This window comes from Oreochromis aureus, linkage group 18 (assembly GCF_013358895.1).
Source record: "Oreochromis aureus strain Israel breed Guangdong linkage group 18, ZZ_aureus, whole genome shotgun sequence".
NCBI lineage: Eukaryota > Metazoa > Chordata > Actinopteri > Cichliformes > Cichlidae > Oreochromis > Oreochromis aureus.
Genome location: NC_052959.1, coordinates 24,564,492 through 24,585,903, shown reverse-complemented (window position 1 = coordinate 24,585,903; position 21,412 = coordinate 24,564,492). Strand labels below are relative to the sequence as shown.

At 41.6% G+C, this 21,412-nt stretch overlaps 1 protein-coding gene across 3 annotated transcripts in view; it reads left to right on the top strand.

The window, feature by feature from the left end:
• Positions 1-21,412, top strand: part of LOC116313370 (microtubule cross-linking factor 1) — a 77,766-nt gene that overhangs the window by 23,184 nt on the left and 33,170 nt on the right. For all 3 annotated transcript variants that reach the window (XM_031731040.2, XM_039602739.1, XM_039602740.1), the window contains exons 4-5: positions 13,726-13,785; positions 14,949-16,337. In XM_031731040.2, the coding sequence (XP_031586900.1) occupies positions 13,726-13,785; positions 14,949-16,337 (1,449 nt within the window). The remainder of the gene's footprint in view (positions 1-13,725; positions 13,786-14,948; positions 16,338-21,412) is intronic.

Genomic DNA, 21,412 nt, shown 5'->3' with positions numbered 1-21,412 from the left:
ACAAATATGCCATCCCACACGCCAGAGCGTCTTCTTTGCACACGCTGCTGCTGTTTCACAGCTCTCTGCGCTCGGACATAAATTCCGCTCGCGCGAATCGACTCACTTTTGACGTGTAACTGGTCGCTTTGATGGACACTTAAGGTTACTGCATTAAATCGAATTACACTGTGGCAGGAACAGAAGCCACAGTGTGTTTTTTTAAACAGTATTTCTTTACAATTTGGAAAATTGTAATACAAATACCCCCCCTCCCAAACATTAAAGCAACCCACCAACCACATAAGGATAAGTGGAAGCGAATGGATGGATGGATATTTGAACTTCAGCCTCCACACGGAGTCTCGTCAGCATACATTAGAACTTCTTACTTTACCACCAACCTTAAAAAAAGCTTCATCGCATAGAGTTTCCTTTTAATGTTCCACACTGCCACTGATCCGTTTAGAGACTAAACTGAAGATGCGCTTAATAAGGTGGATGGAAAAGTGCTCACGGAGATAAAACAATAACACGAAACGGCGCTTCTTTTTAAAAGCGTACATTATCAGGTGAAAAACACCTGATCAGAACATCGAGAGCAGGTGCTGTTAGTGTAATTATAACATCCCTCTGTGTTCAGAAGCTCCTGCTCCTTGTCTCAGTTCTTCTATTTCCAGGTCAGATTTTTCGATTTGGCCGTCTAGAGCCATCCGTTACCGTGGCAACCAGTGATGGATAGCACAGCCAGCCACGGGTCATTAATTACTGTGAGAAGATTTTCTTGCTTTACTAGCTACTGTTCACAGGGCAACCAGGCAGTGTGTCCTTTGACTGTGAGCCAGCTGAGACATCTTTACCGTGAGTTAGTGGAAGCATTTTTGTTTGATGTACAGTAGTGTGCGAAACCAGACACAAGCGGGACTTGAATTCTACATTTCCTTATTATCTGCTTACTATTATGATGATGGATACTCTTATTACACATGGCCAAAGCTTCAGACAGTGAGTTCAGTTATGCGCCATTAGTTTGTGAAGATCGAGCTTCAGACTGTTTCAGGCAGTGTTTTTTTTTCATACTCTTGAACGTGTAAATCCGAGGCCATCTTAGACACAGAGCTCTGACTATGAGATAACAGAGGCTCCGCTGACCTGCTGTTTGACCCTACCAAGGGGCAGCCACTTACAACAAAGCTGTCTTAAAGCTGGTGGTCTTAAAGACAGAGGAGCTACTGTGTCTAGTGTCAGACAGCTGATGATGCTAAGGCTCAAAAATAAGATAATCAGGTGATATTTTGAACTGTGAAACATGCAAAGCTACTTTAGTAAAGTCAAGGAATAGAAAATGTGGAGGTGAAAATGAGGAAAATTTGCCCAATTTGAGGAAAAAGTACAAAATAATGAAAATATTCAATAATCTCAATGTCAACCGCCTCATGTAGATCAGTTGGTTCCCCACCTGGAGATCTGGATCTCATCACTTGGCCACAGGATAAACCAAAGTGTCTCAAACCTTTCATTGCATTTCTAATTGTTACTGAGATGTTTGTTAAATTTGTAATGCATCACCATTTCACATTTTAAAGAATGTGTCATGTCTGACTTTGGACATCTTTATGTTATTATCTCAAATGCAACTCCCGAAGATCCTGAGACAGCAGGTTTCTTTAATCCTTAGAGTGAAATACTAAACAGTTGGTAGACAACGTGACCTCTTTGGTGACTTGACCATTTTGAAGCTGAATTTACACTGAAATTAAACGTCAGTGTCCACAGAAGCAGCTACTTGTCCCGCTTCTGGTTTCATTATTAATCTCATCAGTTATGTGTACATGCTGCAGACTCCTCGAGGCTGACAATAAGGAGACTACCTTCCTTTTCTCACTCTTATCTTTCTTTACCTGCTCTTATATCCTGTTATCATGACAAAGATAACAGGGGATCATTGCTGCCTGTCTTTGCTATATTAAATATCTTTTCCCCTACTATACTGCTTATAAATCAGCATTGTGCAACACGGTACTTCTGCGCCCTATAAGTTTTCATGCTTGGTCTCTGAAGCTTAATAAAGTACTCAAATGAATGTGGCCTGTCTGTGTTTCATGATGGCACCTTGAGGTGGAGCTGATTGTAATTATACGTTTGAGAGAAGCTTCTGATGCTAATGGGAGCACTCACTGAAGTGAAGCCTCTCCTCTCTCTTGTTTCCTCTTACCGTGGGATCTGCAGTGTCAGCACTGCACTCGAGCCATTCGAGAGCCAGCTTGCATGTTAATGTATGATACGTGCAACACAAATGCACACACTAATGACTAATGCATGTCTTACATTGCGAAATCTGACTCGCTTGAGGAAAACCTCTTGCACAGTTATTTTGTTTTGCTAAATAGTTTCAGCACTCGCGCAGTGATTGACATAATTTGGTAATTATTAGCAGTTAATTGCAGTTTTCTGTTGTTATTTCGAAGCAGCATGAAATGACAACACTCCTCTGTTCTGTAAAAGAGATTAGCGGGAGTGTTTCTGCTAAACTCCTGCCGAATTTCTTAATGCCCCCGTAAGTTGTGTCGAACTTGTGTCTTTGGATCGTGCCAGCTGGCAGAGTGGCATCGTGTTTTCCACGAGCAGCATGCCAGGCCGTCGGGTTGTTCAGGGAGATTTGTAAAGCGTGAGCGAGAGCGGTAGTGACATGGCCCATAAAAGCTCTTTTGTGCTTCTCTTTATTGCATGTTGGGTCTCAGACAGAGGTCAGGGGCGGCTTAGTGGAGAGGAGCGATATGGGAGTGACCCTTTGCTGCTCACGCGCGACCTCCTGCAGACACTCATCCACAAACATTTACTCAAACACACACACTCAGGTAGGCATATTGTATTCCCGCTGCCTTGCAGGACGATAAATATATATATACTCTGCATGTCAGCATCGGTTGCTACAGCTACCGGTGCTGACTCCTTAGAGAATTCTTGGATTTTTCTTTTTTTTTACTGTCTACATGCTGCTGTAGGACCTGGAAATCTCTGGTGGGCATCCAGGAATAGCAGCACTGTTGATGCTTCATGCAAAGCGCCTGATCTTTTACTGCCACAGGATTATTGCAAAAGCAGTAAGAATAGTGAATGAAATTTGCAGTTTCATTTATTTTAATTTTAATTATTATTATTTATTTTTTTTACAGTTTGAATGTATCACAGCAAAATGTTAACAAATTTCTGCATATTGACATTATGATATTTTCTTTTTTTTTATATATATATTTTAGTTTGTCTGCAACATTGAAAGTCCTGTGTTTTTGCTGGAACATGCATCACAGAATTCCAGTATTTTTAATGGTCTATCCATCCAAATTCTTCCACTTGTCTAATTCAGGGTTGCAGGGGGGCAGGAGCCTATTCCAGCTGCCATAGGGTGCAGGGTACACCCTGTAGAGGTTGATGCTGCAAAATAAAATAATTGAATACATTCACAAAGTATCTCGCAGCTGGAGTCACCAGTCATGCTTCATCTGTCACATCAAAGGTTAACACTTCACACCCTGTAATAAACCCAATGATGGATGTGTTTACTTTAAAGCTAGCATCAATACTTTGGGGCACTCTTATTGCTTTGACATAATAGTAAGTGAGTGTGTGTGTGTGTGTGTGTGTGTGTGTGTCCACACGACACATTTCCTCTATCGTCATTAAGACTCGGATACAACGAGTCTCTCATATTTCTTATAGCAAAGAATAAATAGAAATGAATATATGACTTAAATGTGCAACAAAAATAAAAATTCTATACAAAAATCACACAAGAGGGGTGTGATGGTGAGAACAAGTCAGAGGAAGAAGCTGTTCGTTTTCCTTTTAGCTCTCTATCCAAGAAAATATCTGACTGTACCTGTGAAAAGCGAGAGTGTATTCACCAGAAATGCTGCCTATTTTATTTGTCTGGTTTGTTTGATAATGGGCAAGTTACAGTTTATCAGCGTTTTCAGTGAAAACATCTGTGTCTGTGGCCAAACATGGTACTGAGTAAAGAACAAACCAAACAGTAAAGATGCAAAACCTGAATGTTAAGCTTCCAAAATGCTAAAAAGCTTTGCTGGGCTGAGGGGAACTGCAGGGTTTGATGATACTTCTCAGTGAATTTGTCACCGTGAAGTGGCAACCTCTGGGGATGCAACAATAAAAGCAACACAGAAGGTGGCATTAACTGGCAGCTCCCCGAATGGCAGTTTGCTTGAAAAATGAGTCAGTGCCCACAGACTTCTCCAAATTTAGAGCAGAAATTTCAAAACTAGTTTGTTCTCTGCAGATAATTTCCTCCTTTGTGACAATTTTTATATGACTCACCCATTTAAAGTATTTGAAATTATACATGATTAAGGATTTAATGCTTTGAGAGACAAGTGGATGGTGTCACTGGAGATTGAAATTACCAGAGCATTGCCGGGTCTCAGCTAACCTGAGTCACTGAACTGGACCTCTGCACTGTGTTTGTAGTTTTGGCTCCTTCTGGAGAATTTTTCATCATTTATTTGTCCCAAAAAATGGCTAACCAAGTTGGATAGTTAGCCTATAACTTGGCACACAACCCTCTTATCCAAAAACTCAAGGTTCACTTGCTACACCTGTTTCGTATAGTCAATCTAGTTCACTACAAGCAATCTCTTTAATAACACACAAATAAATTTGTTTCATTGCTTTAAAAAGCATCGCTGAGTATAGTTTTAAAGTCTTAGATGACGGTTTTATTCACACCAGTGCCATCCTTTGTGCCAAAATGTGTCCACTTTGAATTTTACCAGCTTTATAATGGCAGTTGTGTGCATTTTCTCCCGCATGCCTCTCCTAAGTTCTGCTCCTGCATTCAGAAGCAAACTCTGGCTATAAAGACCTCTGAGGTGGACCAAAATCTCTGGACAGGTACTAATGTTAAGACAAAGGGGAGATGGAGATGCTTGAAGCTGTTTACAAGATAGTCACATCCGCTGGGGGTGCCCTGACATTGGAACGACCTCAGAGTGCTGCATGAAGCCTGTCTTACTGCCGATTATACGGACAGACCAGCAACTGCCACAAACACGCAGTCGCAGCCACAGATGCACCAGGACGCCCAGACAAAAAGCACAAAAACAGGCACCCACACAATCACACGCTGTATGGATGTCTCGACAACACACGCATGTGCAGACGAGCACACATGTGCATCATCTTGGAAGCCCACTCTGCTAGATTGCTTTAATTCATTTAGCTTTGATTGGTGCAAGGCTTTTTTGAAATATCACCGCTGCTCCTGTTTGCAGCAACTTCACTGTAGCCTTGAGGGGGAATGGGTGGCGGTGCACCATTTTCAGCAGCAAATTGAATTTCAGTGGGTTGCATGGTGCGTATTTGGCTGATGGAGCATATCTAGAAGCTGTATATTTAGACTAATGCAGGTGCTGCAAGTCACAGATTGATTACCGGTGTAAAAATAAAACAGCTGTGTGAATCATGAAGTAGCAGGAGCAGCAACAGAAAACACTTGTGCATCAGAATAACGTCCTTGGATGGGGTGAAAAAAAACATTAAATCAAGTGACAAAAAGAGAGGGCGTCTGACACTTAAATATATTCAGACAAGTGTGTGTGTGCGCTGTATTAATTAATTTATTGAAACGGATTACAGTCCAGATTGAGGGCTCATTCATCCAGATCTCCGTAATATAATCTGCCTCTAAACATTTCATAGCGACTTATCTCTCTGAGCTCTCCCGCCGGGTGAGCGATATTTATTCTGTTGTGTCGGAGTCTTAGCTGCCTCTGTCAGGGCTGAGAAGGGGTTTATCTGCATCCAGCGGCAGTTGCAGCTGCTTTTGTGCTCCGTTACCACCCCCTACCCTGCCAGCCCCTCCATCCCGCCCCCCTCTTTCGCTGGTCACACCACACTTCCTGTTAAATCCCATTACCAGAGCCAGACGCCCCTCTCTGCAATGTGTTACGGTCTTTGAGCTAAATCATAAATAGGCCAAGCTGTTGAGTACAGATGCTGCTGAAAATACTCTCACTGTGTTCCCATTTTTACTCATCCTCCACCCCCAAAATGTTTTTCTTTTTTTCCCCCTTCCCACATTGGGATTTTTGGGGTGATGTCACTGTGTATGTCAGTCTGCACTTGTTCCAAAAATGCCCGAGTGTATTACGCAAACAGGCGTGTCAGAATACTCCATATTCTCTTTTCTTTTTTCCTCTTCTCAGCGCAACACTCCTTCCAAGACTGTGTAGTGAGACTGCAGCAGCAACATGAAAAATTAAATTTTCTCAGGGAAATTGAATTGTCAGGATTTTGCCCCACACCTAAAAAAAAAAGATATCGCCAACTTGTGACACATTTTTAATTATAAACAAATATATAAACACTTGTTGAACATAAACACACTGTCGCACGCAACTTCTGCGATACAACACAGACAGCAGCAGTCGAGCGTTTCTTTATTTTCCAGGGTTGTGGTTAGTTCCCAGTGTGATACCATTTTTCATTTTTAATGAGAGAGGAGAATAGACTGTGTAAAAGAATGGCCTTAGCCACAGTGATGCAACTCATTGGTTTTCAGCCTCTTGACCCTCAGCTGAAGAAAGCAAGCTTGTTTAGTAAACCGTACGCATTAACTGTACATTCAAGGACACAAATAAATGTGAGATACAAGTAAAACACCAGGATTTCACTCATTAAAACTGAAACTACAACTTCTTTGATGGTCTGTACCACACAACAAGCTAAAATATTTATATTACATCGATGATTTGACATGTTAGTTTGGAGCCAGCTCTATGTAAGCATTGGGTAATTGTGAAACCAGTTAGAACGAGTGGTTGTTGTTAGATTTGGAAGTTCAAAGTTGTGGAAGCCTGTTTCTCCACCTGCAAAAAACCAGGGGTCAGTCCTGGGAGGATATTTATGGAATAACTTCAACACTATTCTTATAATGTTAATGCCAGACATCATCTGGCTGATAAGAATTTGGTGAAATGTGAACATACTAACCAGTCCAACCACCAATTAACATATCAAACTGAAGCCGAAAGCTGTAATACTACAAACCCCCAAACCCTATGTAACTGTTTATCATAGTTTTATTTTTTTATACTGTTTTAATTTGATTATACCTACATGAATATACCTAATGAACCTTACTTAGTTACTTAATCCAGCAGACTAGTGCGCTTTCTCAGCTGGGGCTACCAAAAAAGCCACAGATAAAGATAGCTGCATCCCAAGACGACTCTATTCACCAATCAAAATGTTCCAGAGCGAATTCTGATGATGGGAATTTTTTCACTCTTCATCGAGAATTTTGTTGACTCCTGACAAAATTTAAAGAAATGTCTCTGGACTTGCTGGATTGTACAGTCCAGTGTACCGACTCACTGAGGGTTTAGATGATTTATGAGAGTGGAGATGTTATTTTTCAAAAATCTTTTTTGTGTCTTCTCTTTTTAAGAACCTGTCCCCCAAACTCCTCAGTGACATCCTTAAAGTGTCACCTCTAAATTCCTGCCCCTCATATCTTGCGCTAAACCTTATCCTAACTCTGTCATCTTCAAATAAATCAAATCAAAGTTTTATCTGACCTCAAACTGCCAAAACAAATCCTAAATCTCATCTTAGCGCTCATTTATAATCCTTACCCAAGTGAAGCCTTTAAAAGAGTTTGAGACGCTACATTGACCTCACTTTGATGATATAAAACTCAAGGTGCTTCTTAAAGATAGAACGGCCACTGTGAGCACACACATATATAACTTTAGTTGCCACATACATTTCAGATGTCATTCAAGGGTGATTTATGTGGAGCTGGAATAAAGTAAGGAAATGTGGAAGAAAGAAAGAAGCAAGAAGGGAGTAAAACAGGATTATGAAGTCCAGGAGGGAGGTACATGAGAAGGCCAGTGAAATACAGACTGGCAGTCAGTCAGTCAGGGCCTGCAGCGCCTGCTTCACTCGGTCCCACCAGAGTAACGACTGTGTAACTACAATCTGCTAATCCTGCAGGCTGGCAGAGGTCCAAGTAAAAACCAGCAGCACCAGTACTGCAGCCAGTTCTCACACCAGCTGGATCTGCCTGCCAGACTGCATGCTGCTCCTGCGTGACTGCATGACTGACTCCCACTAACCCGAGCTAACCGGCTGTTGAGAGCACCACACGTGAATGATGATGATGATGATGAAGGGGGAACCTGTGTGCATGTTTGTGCTTTTTAGCGAGCAGGAGGACGAATGTGTGTTGAAGTGGAAGAAAAGCAATCACACAGAGGATGTGAAAATGTGGCAGAGCTTTCAGGGGGCACAATTAATCTCAGTGGTTGAATCAAATTTTAATAAGTAGAGCAACAGTCATTCACACTATCAGGGAGCGGTAAAAGGTCTTTTAGAGGTGCAGATAATTATTTCCATTATGGAATAACGTGGTGATTATTTGAGCTAAATATTTGGTCTGTGACGGTCCGCGTACCCCACACCGGGTGGGGAATGATTACTGCCTCAGGTGGAGGAGTTTAACTATCTTGGATAAATATTGTTGTTCATTTCATGTTATTGATCCTTAATAACTGGAAAATTTCAGCGGGGAACTTTGAGTTAGCGTGCTGCTGTAGTGTGGTCGGGATATTGTCTGGTGATGGGTTGTGATTAAAGTTTGAAATCAGCAGGTCTGGAGAAAGAAGTGTTTGCCAGACCTCCGCAGCCAGCTTCATTTAGCTGCTTGAAACTTTATTAGTGATTATTTGCATAACACACCTGAATCTCAGTTCAAAAGGTCTCCACACACCATAAAAATCGCCCTGTTCACGGACAGATCTGTGATGTGAGCTTTAACACCATTTTTATTTTTATTTTTTAACACCATGATTTTGCACGCTCGAATAGATATAAATAGCTGCACTGGCATCATTTTGAGGCTTTGGTAGTTTCAGAAGAAGCAACATCAATTTGTCTGTTGTAGCGTCGGATTTATGGAGCCATGAGTGGAGTGCCAAGTTATCAGTTAAAGTTAGAAATGGGAATGAAAATGAGCTGGCATTTATAGGACACTTGGTTAACAAACTGCTCCTATAAACTATACAGGTGCAATGCATAGATACTGATACCTGCTAAGGGCTTTGAAGCAACATATAAATAAAATATTACAGTTTAATTCACCAAACTTCTGTGTCTGTGAGCATGGCTTGCAGTGTGCTTGATTGTAACTCTTGTCAGATAACTACAATAAAACAACAGTTATAGCCAAGAGGTCAGCTAGCTGCCTAGTGGGAACCTAACTGCCAGTAAAAGCAGCCATGCCTTTAATAATTCAAAATTTAAGCTGTAATAGAATAGAATAGAATTAGAATAGAATAGAATTCAACTTTATTGTCATTGCACATGTCACAGGTACAGGGCAACGAAATGCAGTTTGCATCCATCCAGAAGTGCTTTAGTGATATAGATATATTACAATATATATTAGCAATAATATAGATATGTAAGTATATTACAGAAATGGGTCTATTATGGTATGTTATAATGTACACAGTGTGAAGTATGTTATGAATATTCTATAACTATAAGTGTGTACAGGCTGTAGTGAGTACAAGCTATGTACAGGCTATGAACAGGATATAAATATGAAATAAAAACTATACAGAAATCTGAGATATACAGTTATACAGAAATGTGAACTATGTAAGTTATAAACAGTTGTGGGATTAAAAATTATCGTATGTACAGAATGATTATCTACACAGAACTATACAGTAGTGGTAAAGTGCTAGTGGTTGTGGGTGTGTGTATGTTCAGTCCATGAGTTTAACGTGGGTCAGATGTCAGGAGGCAGAGTTCAGGAGTCTGACAGCTGTGGGGAAGAAGCTGTTCCGGTACCTGGTGGTCTTAGTCCGGAGGCTCCTGTAGCTTCTCCCAGAGGGCAGGAGGGTGAAGAGTCTATGTGATGGGTGACTGGGGTCTTTGATGATTTTCCCAGCCCTTTTCAGACACCGCTTCCTGTAGATGTCCTTTATGGCAGGAAGTGGTGCTCCGGCGATGCGCTGGGCAGTTTTCACGACCCTCTGCAACGCCTTCCGGTCCGAGGCAGAGCAGTTCCCGTACCAGACTGTTATACAGTTGGTCAGGATGCTCTCGATGGTGCAGCAATAGAAGTTCACCAGGATGTCTGAGGACAGGTGGTTCTTCCTCAGAGTCCTCAAGAAGAAGAGGCGCTGGTGAGCCTTCTTGACCAGCTTGGAGCAGTTGGTCGTCCAGACGAGATCCTCGGAGATGTGGACTCCCAATAACATTCTAATGAGTATTTTATTAGAAAGAAATCAACCTTTATAGTTTTCCTGAAGGAAAAAATTAACAAAAAACAGTGTTTGTGCCAGGCTGTTTATTTCTAAAGTTGGGCATTTTAACAAGTGGTGCTTCAGTGTTGTCTTCATCTTTCAGCCCTGAAGGTTCCTGCTTCTATGACCCACTTGAAGCCAAAAAACTAACAGCTCAAAAAAACAAATCCCGTTACTTCAGTTTTCGTCATTATATTAGAACAATAACAATGCCATACAGATATCTGACATTTGAATGACTACTCACTGTTAATATAAGTAATATAAGGTTTGTTTGTGCAGTTATATTTGCAGGCGAATCGCAGATGAGTGTCTTTGAGTTACTTGATCACGTTGTTGTTTCTCTGACTCTCACATTGACTTGTGTGTAGAATAAACGGGGATCCCTGACAATGGCAGTCTGAGGTTTTGAGGAGCTTTGTACAAGATGCTGTCTAATCGGCTGTCTCCCCAGAGAGATTAGCCCCGTCACCAGGGTGGGGAATTAAACCACGGCTGGTGTTGGAGAGACCCTGAAAACAAAGCTGAAGTGTGACCCGAGGGGCTGTGGGCGGGTGCAGATGCACAATTTTGATGCAGCTAATAAATAAATAAAGTAAACTATGAATCAGTCAGTAACTGTTGTATTTAAAGAAAGAGGATTTTTGAGGCTGAAATATTGAGGTCTGGTTGTAGGGAAAGCTCAGAAGAGGTGTAGTCGTTTTGACTTTTAGCTTTTTCCAGTGTCTAAAAAAATCAGTTTGACAAATTAAATTTAGGGACAAATTTAAGAAATCTGTCTTTTTTTCAAGGGAAACTCAGACAGTTGGTGCCACAGTTCGATCAAACAATCGGATCTGGTAAAGGCAGCAGACCAAGGGTAACTGGGCCTATAGAAAAAGATTTATTTTATCTTTTTTTTAGAACAGCAGCACAGAGGTCAAAGTGGACTGAGACTGTGGAGAGAGCGACGGGAGCAGATAAAGAAACATGTTGATAAAGGGAAGAGTGCAGCAGTTAGGAAATGAAACAAAACTATAAAGCTCTTTTGAGCAGCAACAGAGAAATGTGTCTCATCTGTGCCCTGCTTGAACTTCTCTAAACGCAAACCTTATAAAATAAAATAAAGTTTCAAATCAAAACAGTATTTTCATTCAAATTTGTCACAGAAAGCAGCAGACACAGACGCCTCTCTGTAACCGTTGCCGCCTGCAGTTTGGTTATGCTCATTTTTGCGCCATCGTTTCTAAGCGGGCGCTCCCTTCCTGTCGCCGAGCCAGCGACTGAGTCAAGGTCCGTTCCTGCTCTGGGCAAAATAGGTTCTCCCTCACACTTTCCATCCGTCTGGCCATGAATGATTCACACTGTCCTTCTGGTCTGTTTAGGATGGCAACAGAGCGTGTGCAGGGAAGAATCTGCTGTGTGCCAAGTGAAAATGAGAGTGAGTGAGTGCTAAAAGAGGAGTAGCCAACACTGATTCTGCTCATTGAGCTATTGCACATCTTTGGTGGGCAGGAAAAAAAATCAGTTTCGTTCAATTCAAATGACAAGTTCATCCCACCGGTGAACATCCCACGTGCACCTTTCAATCTCTGCTACGTGATTCGACATGAATATGCGATTGGTTAATTTTAGGTTAACGCAATGGTTCGCAAGCTTTGGTGCTTCAAAGCACTAAAAGGTTGGATTCTGATCAGCAGTGGATGAGTGGAACTAACAGACCATCTCACTCAAGCTTGCAATACGAGTACAACAAAAACAGTGTTCCCAAAAAATGAATAAGAGGAAGCAATATGCTAAAAACTCTTGATGCAGTCGACTGCAGTGAGTGACTGTGCTGCTGCTTAGCTCGACTCCAGTGCAGTATTTTTCATCAGTGACCTGCAGTGGTTTACATACACTCATCTGGAGCATGACTATTGTGGTAATTTTGGGCTTTAACCATCTTTTAAACGTCTTTAATTACTTTAAAATAAGATACGGGTGCACAACTTTGAATTTATTTTGGATTTTCTCTAATCCGCACACGGTTAAAAGTATACATGCACGCTCAAATATACACATACGTACACCTCCGCTAATATTTGGTATAATGTTGCACCTTGACCAGATGGTTGTGGTTGCCATCAACAAACGTCTGGCACAGTAGTCCTGGAACATATTTGAAATATTTAATATTCTATTTAATGAGAGACTTTAAGATGCTGGAGGGGGTTTAAAAAAAACAAACCATGAAGACGTTTCACCTCTCATCTGAGAAATCGCTTTCTTTCCAAGCTCCTTAGACTACCATGACCTGGATGACGGAGAACCTACACAGAGATGTGTGATTATGACTGTGACATCAGAAATATTAATATCAAGTTATGCTTCCTAGAAGGGAAACCATCCGTAGCCCAACTGATCATCAAACCTTTAAATAACCCTGCCGGGACAGCAGTCTGCTCCTGGAAAAGGCTCTGCATTTATAGAGGGGGGTTTCTTCCTCCCTTTCTCTCTCTCGCTTCTCTTCCCCCCTCTCCCTTTCCCTCTCTCTGTGATAATTTATCTTGTCCCAGTCTGATAGAGCTGCAGCTGATGTAAGAAAGTGACTTCATAAAAAATGAATGATTTTATTAGTCAGTAAGACTAAGCTGGCGTGTAGAAGGCCCTGTTTTATCCAGGCTTTGCGTGCGATGCCTACTGTTGTATTAGCTACAGGACAGATTTCCCCACTGGACGGGCAGATGCTTTCCCCTCCGAGCGTCGTGGATGCACCATGTGTCACTGAATCTGAGCCGGGATAAGACGTCTGTCACACTGAGCTATGAATGGGATCTAAAGCACCCTGGTGCATCATACATTACCAGACATGACAGACATTAACCCCCCTTTATCTGTATTCTCAAGTTTTGAGTTGAATAAAAAGCAGAATCGTCTCAAGGGGCATTTTAGTTTATTCATATAAATCATATATATGTTGTCTGTTCAATCTGCCGCTCCATTCAACCACAGAAAGAGTGACATGCTAGCCAGATGTTAGCCTTGGATGCAGGCTATTACCAGGACAGTCTCTGACAGTAATTATGTCATGATGTGCAATGTGATCTAAAGTGAACACTTCCTTATTAGACCTAGCTTTGACCTGATGATGCCAATGTTATATAACACATGCACATAGATTAATGCCCTTTTTTTTTCCAGAGTCTTCTTCACATTAGGGAGTTGGCATACACATTAGCAAACGCCATCATCGTGATTGTCTATATAAACACTGGCATCGTGATTTATGGAAATATCAATAGAGCTGCAGAGATCCTCCCTAATAGCCTTCTTATGTCTTTATCACTCTGCTTTAATGTTGGCGTGTTTTAAAAATTTCCTTCCTTTTGTGCAGCAGTGAAGAAGTTTGTTTCTGATGAGGCGTTTCTTCTGTTTTGCTCTTTTACAGACTGCACTCAGGCGACGAGGTAGCAGGGAAACATTTAAAGACAAGAAATCCACAAGTCAGGTAAATAACAAAAAGATGTCAGCGTTACTCACTCTGCAGAAAGAGAATAAGGCACTTTTTTTTCAACCCTTTTACAGGCGTGGATTAGCAGATTTAAAGAGAAAAGCAGCTTTGATAAAATTAAAGAAAAAACATCCTGAAGGCGGAAACAAAGAAATCAAAACAAGAGGAAAGAAAATAGAAAAATAAGTGTGAAGTCAAAAGTTTAAAATGAGAAACCGTAAGTGAAGATAAGAGGAAAACAAGCAGGCTGCAACATTTAAGCTGAGCCTTCGGGAGAACATTTACTGTAGCCCGCTTACTGCTTTTATCCAGTTCAATAAATGTACTGTTGCCTTCTGGGCTAAATTATGTGTTGCAGTGATTTTTTTCAGTCTGTTAATTTTATGTAATAATTTATGTTTGGTCATTTTGGTAAATTTTGCAGTCATACGTCTATTTGAAGGCAGAACTGGATGTTCATTGCAATTAGTTAAACACTCGACTCTTTATTCCCCTGTTTCTCTTTGTTTTTAGCTAATTTAAGTAATTTCTTAAATTATGCATCAGTAATAAAACATATTCTGTTGCACTGCCTTTGTTCTAGCCATATTTATCGATCATTTATGCAATCTCTATAATTTAATTATCGAATATCACTTTTAGTTTTAACAAATGGTGATAAGACCTCTGTTTTTTTTCTGTTTCCGTGGCTCACTGTGCACATTTTCTTCTTTTTAATAAATTTAGATTTATCATTAGTTTTTAAACTGGTTAATCTATCCATGCACTCCTTGCTGTTATACTGTATTTGCCACTTACTATGAACAAACGCCCCAGACCCACAAAGCCACAGTCAGGAGGCATCGGTGTTGACTTTTTAAGATAAGATAAACCTTTATTAGTCCCACACGTGGGAAATTTTTTGGTTATGGCAGAAAGTATAAGTTTAAGTTAAGAAAACCACAATAGAATAGAATAAGATAAAATAGAATAACATACTATACAACAAGAATAAAAAACTATATACAATAGAATAAAGTACTATACAAAATAGAATGAAATGCTCTGTTATAGTAGGAAAAAATTGCACTTGGAGTGGATTGGCATTTTTATTGGATGTTTTCAGACAATAACAAAAGTATGAGACGACAGCAGCTTTACTGTCATTTTTATTTCATTAGGAGGACAGTGCGGACCTCAGGTGCCAGCTGCAGTTTGCCAAAGAGGAGTCCAGCCTCATGAGGAAAAAGATGGCCAAGCTCGGCCGTGAAAAGGATGAACTTGAGCAGGAGCTGCAGAAGTACAAATCAGTTTACGGGGACGTGGACAGTCCCCTTCCCCTCGCGGAGTGCTCTGGCGGTGGCCCTCACACCACTCGAGAAGCCGAGCTACGATTGCGTCTCAAGCTGGTGGAGGAGGAGGCTAACATTCTGGGCAGAAAGATTGTAGAGCTGGAGGTGGAGAACCGCAGCTTAAGAGCGGAGAACGAAGACATTCGCTGTCAGTATGAAAGAGACTGCTTTGGGCGCGAGCCTTTCTCCAGCATGCCCTCGTCTCCATATGGCGGCGATGCGCTGGAGTCGGCCAGTGAGCTTCGTCGCCATCTCCAGTTTGTCGAGGAGGAGGCTGAGCTGTTGCGCCGCTCCATCTCAGAGATTGAGGACCACAATAGGCAGCTTACGTCTGAACTCAATCGCTTCAAATTTGGTCCAAGCAGCACCTCTGGGGCCGTTGGCGAAGAAGGCAGTGAGGGGGTACTGTTTAAACCTGGGAACGGGGGCACGGGTAATGGCTCCACTAGTGGGATGTTGATGGAGGAGCTTAAATCAGCCAGGATGCAGATCAACGAGCTGAGCGGAAAGGTGATGAAGCTGCAATATGAGAACCGTGTCCTCATGTCTAATGTCCAGCGCTGTGACCTGGCTGCACACCTGGGCCTGCGAACCGGCAGCCCTCGAGACAGCGATGCGGAAAGTGATGCGGGCCGGCGAGAAGCCGCAGAGGATGAGGAAGCAGGGCGACTTCTCCTCCTCCAACCCAAGAGAGAAGGTCCTATTGGAGGTGAGAGTGACTCTGAAGATCTGTTTGAGAAAACAGCAACCACCTCGGGGTTTGGAAGCATCAAACCATCAGATGGCAGCGAGCTCAGTGCCACTGAACTGGCCAATCGTAGAAGGGAAGAGCGGGAGTCATTCGCTAATGTGAAGCGAGAGGCAGAAAGGCTCGGGAAGACAGTGGACCGTTTGATCACGGACACTGACAGCCTGATCTTTGAGGGCAGGCTCCTGGTGACGACAGGAGAGAGCCTCGAAGGCGGGGCAGCCTCAGGATCCAAACCAGACACTCAAGTCCTGGACACCATTAACACCCGCATGAAGGCTTTCCGCACAGAGCTGCACATCTTTATGGAGAAGCTGGACCACATAGGGGAGGGGCTGAGAGAACGGACAGATGATCTGTCACCCATGCCAAACCTCACAGAGTCCAGCAGCTTCCTGTCCACTGTCACCTCCATGTCTCGTGACTCTCCCATTGGCACCTTTGGCAGAGACCTGGTGACCGACTTCCAGGTAAGTTCAATAGATCGCCTTCTTCTGACCTTTTCAAGACCTTTCTGTACTGTAAGGTGACATGTTTTGGTACACAGAGATGTTCTTTTTCACTTTTGCTTTTTCCAAAAAGAAAAACGTCTCATGTTCTATAAAAACTTTGAATAAGAACATCAATTAGGATTAAAGCTCCTGATTATTCCAGACAATATTAAGCTTATGAGAAGCAAATATCAAGGCTTCATTAACTTGAAAAGCAGTAGGAAACATTAAATTGTCCAAAAAATGACTTTAACTAGCAGGCAAAATTAAGATGGATATGAGTATACCCAGTGGTATATTGTAAATGTGAGAATTCATTTAGCTTTGAGTTAAATGTCCCTAAGTGTGCAGTCATTAGTACACATTTATGGCTAAAATAAACTCAATGAGAGTCCAAGTCAGCAGAAAAAACATCTCTAATTAAAGGTACAGCTCTAATTGGCGGTTCATCTTTAGCAGGACACACACGGCACAGCCGTGCCTGTCAAAAGGAATCTCATTAAAGAAAAACGGCGTGAAGGAAGGGTTCGGACTTTTTCATTGTCTATCTTCATATAATGCTCGTATGTTGAGTTATGAGAGTGAAGGCTCAGTTTAATCATTCAACTCCAATGTAAGAAATGAGGCGTAAAATGTAGGAAAGGTTCCTGTTCTGTGTAAAAATTCTGCTTATGAAACTGCACATGAAAACTGTGGAGTTCTGCTGCTGCTGTGGCTGCTTCATATTCTCGGCTCGAGGCTAAATGAGCTGCCACCAGCGTACCACACAGGACGGGTCGAGGTCGAGGTACAGCGTTGGCAATGTTATTGTAGAGAAGACACTTTTACATTCAATATCTTGAGTGCATAAGTATGTTTATACTGACAAGTGAGACTGCATGAAGTGCTCTAAAAGTACGTGGCTAGTACTCGTGACCATCATAAAGCTTTGTGTGGAACTCTCGCGTTGGTCGCCACGGTTGGGTATTTGGAAAAAGAGAGAATCTTTAAATATTTATCAGACAAACAGAAGACAGGTTGTGATTTCAGAAAGGAGATGACAGTGCCAGCTAGTCATTGTTTAGCATTTGTGTGTTAAATTGTTGCCTTCACCATAGAAGAATTTAATATTAATTCTAATGTGAAGCTTGACAAGTTGCAAACATTCACAAGACATGACGCTAGATGACAGTTTGCTCTTGTCATTTCCAGTAAGTGCAGAACTTTGTCAAACCCGGTCAACATTCATACAGTGCATCATGTGTCTGCCTAGTAAACTATGTACAGTATATATAGTTTATATACTAGGAGGACTACAGTGTCCAATTTGGGGAAACTGTCTATCTCTAACACTTTTAACTGGTTGAAAAAATGTCTTACGAAGACCCAGTACAGACTAAATTTGATAACGTTGATTCCTGAAGCTTTTTGCATAGAGTGAGTAATGGATGTTATATTTTTGTAGCATTGTTTGGGTTAGTATAGGTATATAATGGTAGTAAACGGGAGGTAAAGAAAGGAAAAGCCTTCATCTGCTATGTTTGGGTATTTATCTTGTTGATTTTCAGTGTGATTGAATCCTCCGGCCTGTTTACATTTAGCTTTGAAATATGTCTTGGAAAGTCAGATCATAAGTGGGCAGTGGTTAATACAAGCATAGATGACTAGTAGATGTAGATGAGACGCTTTGTTGTATGATAGCTTTTGTGTTTTGGTTAGGCCACAAATCTATTGAAGTATTAATTCTAATGGTTCCCTGCTAATTTCAATAGTTGGAACAGTTTGTTTAGCATTTTATTTTCTATGCTAGGACTTGCAACACAAATTGGGCACCTGACTGGTGCACAGGGACCTTTAACCTCTAGTGCCAGTATTCACAAAGTGTAGGCCAATGACAGCCTTTGCTTGGTGCATCAAGATGGGAAATAATGAGCTTCATGTCATACTACACCAACTCAAAACAAGATTAAGAGAATTTGAACTGTTCTGTTTTATATGTCATAGCACTCTAATCCGTGGTACCCGAATACAGTTGATGTAAATAAATGCCATCGATAATGAATAAAAAATATAAAACTGTAAAAAAAAAATATATATAATTACAACCATAAACCACCACTCTGACATGATTTGTTACAAGTAGAGTGAGGGGAGTTTTCACAAATGTTAGGCAAATATGTAAACCACTACACTGCAGCTCCCTAAATTGTCACCAAAACCAACCTGACAACCTGTTTATGACTTGGACAGTAATAAAACACCTGAGAGGCACATGATAAACAAATTCCCAAGATGGATTTTAAAACAAAGTGTAAACAGGCTCTCTGATTCTTTATATTTTAAACACGAGATGTCAAAAGTTACCTAAGAGACAATGAGCTTGTTGCAGACAGACGTTTGGCAGTTAAATGCTTTGAAGCATCACAACTGGTCAACCAGCAATAAGGAAACTGAGCTTAGGGTTAGATAAACTGGAAAAGATCCGAACCGTAAGCTTTAAAGGAAGATTGAGATTGAGGGCCTTAATAAACCTCCAGGGCTTTAGTAACTCACAGTGTCAGGCCCCACACTCACCCCAGCTCTACCACACTGGCACCACTGCCACCCCTCCCCAGAACCACTGCCACCACCATCGCTTCCTGCTGCTGCTGTTGCTGCTGCTTTCACATCTGCATCTTCATGCACATCCTCATAGCCAGAAGCCCCGCCTGCCTGCCTACCTGCCTGCCTCCCTCTCCATGCACTCACTGTCTGCAGCTGCCCTGCTTCCAGTCAGCCAAGGCCAAAGGAGAGTGGCTGGCTTAAGAGGGTGCTTGAAAGGGTGCTTGGTGTGAATGGAGTAAGTACTAAAGGAGTTTAGCAGCTTCTTCCACTTGGCTCGACTTTCTTGACACTACGAATTGCCGCATGAAGTTCAGTTGGTATTTTTCTCTTTATAGCTCCGCTACACGATACTATCATTACTGTGACTCATTATGACACAAAAATGGTGTAGCTGTTATGTTTGCACAACATATCATCACACACACACAGACACACGTGGGATTGGATACTCCATGGTGTTGTCAAGGAGACAAACCATAAAAATGTGTGCACTCACTAAAATAACCTGTGCTAGACCAAAAACAGAGTCTGAAACGGAGTTGCATGGCAGTGTGAGTTGTTTGTGGAAGAACCTCGCTGGCTGGCATCCTGCTTTCTGTCCTTGTTTTATCGCGTCCTTGTTTTATAGTGTAAATCAACATGTCAACATACAGTGTACTCTACCAAAGCAGGTTCATTATTCCTGTGCTGCATGATCAGGCCGACATCTTGGATGTCATTTCTAATCAGCCAGACTGTCGTATGGAATAAAACAAACGGCTCTTTAAACATCTCTCCCTTGAAGAACCCAGTGTGCTTTGTAGAGATAATAGAGTGAAGCTCCCTCCATACTCATTCTGTCCAATGACTTGTTTCTGCTTTGCTCCTCTGCCTGTTGGACTCACTTGTTTTCTGGGTGAAGCTGGGTGGGTTAGTTAAAGCTAACCGCTGAACTAACAACCTTGACTTGTTCCAAAAAAAGAAAAGAAAAAAGCCTCCAAGCACTGAGAACTGCTGAAGGTGGATTAAGCTGGAAAATCTCAAAGCTTCAGAATGTAATTAATGTAGTTAATGTGTGTGTGATAAATTTAAATATGAAGCTCTTTATAAAAGTGCATTCAGCAAGGAGTAAAAATGGGCATTTTCATGTAATTATTTTGTAATTTTTTTGTATTTCTACCTGAAAATTATCATTAAAACGTCTCTTTATGACTAAGTATGTTGTGTCAAGAAGAAGTATATTTAATGAATTATACAATTTAAGAAATTAGAGCACATCCTGCATTAGGATTGCAACAGCTGTAACACCAATTATATCTCACACTGCAGCCATGTAAAATATTAAATGTTAAATATTCTCTAAACATATTTGATATATAGAATAAAAATGCATTAAAAGAGAGAGAGACTCTGTGACAGAGGCGTAAAGAGGGAAAAGGACCATGGGCCCCCTGGTGCCCCTTATTCAGTAATCATAAGATGGATCCCATCCATCTTTTGACCCCAGCTACACATTTATTAAACTTTTGGGAACAACAATTTACAATGTTGCTGCATTTTTGCATTGACAAAACCCAAACAGACAAATACACATGACAAAATTCCCAAAACTGCATTCGGGGGATTTCCTGCTAAAGTTTCGTTGGCAACGCTAAATTTTCGAAAGACGACACGGACTCACAAGGTGGAAACAATAAAAGTCGCTCTGTTGTAGCAGATAAACTTACCATTGTTTTTTTTCTTTGATAAATACCTTACCTCTTTGGTATGATGACTTAACTGCTTGCTAGTAGCAATATTACACTCGAAGAAACATGTGAGCACTGCTACAAAGGAGGCAGCTAGCATGTTGCTACAAAAGCTTGACCGAAGCCTCCAATGACTTCAGTGTATTTTCAATGCTGTACTGTCTGAAAACAATGTGCATCGTACAGGCTCAAGATGCAACTTCCCTTTAGTTTACTGCTTCTACGACACACACGGCTGTGCACGGGCATGCGTTGAAAACCTTTAGCGTGCTAGCTCTGCAGTTTGCCGTGGTATCTCTCAGCTGTTGGTTTGGACTCATGTATCCCTCATTGCATGCGCTTCATAACAAGTGTTTTGCATTCTTTTCCTCCCCGATTCCCTCTCTTTGTTCCTCTTTGTGTTCCCGCCAGATGTTTCAGCCCATGATTTTGTTCATCCTCATTCTCGTTCTCTTCTCATCTCTCTCATACGCCGTCATCTTTAAGTTGGTCTTCCTCTTTGCACTCTTCTTTGTACTGTAGTCCGTTTGTTCTTCTCCACATCGTGTAGTCTGTTAGTTGATTATTACCCCCCCCTCGGCTTATCTTCTTTACCCATTTTCTGTTTCTGTTTTTGTTTTTCCCTGCCCGCTTTCTCGTCCCCCTCACCCTGTTTGGTGTCTTCTGTCTTTGTTGTCCACAACCCACCTCACACATCTTTCCCTCTCCAATACCACCATCACCACTGCCACCACCTGCACCCCT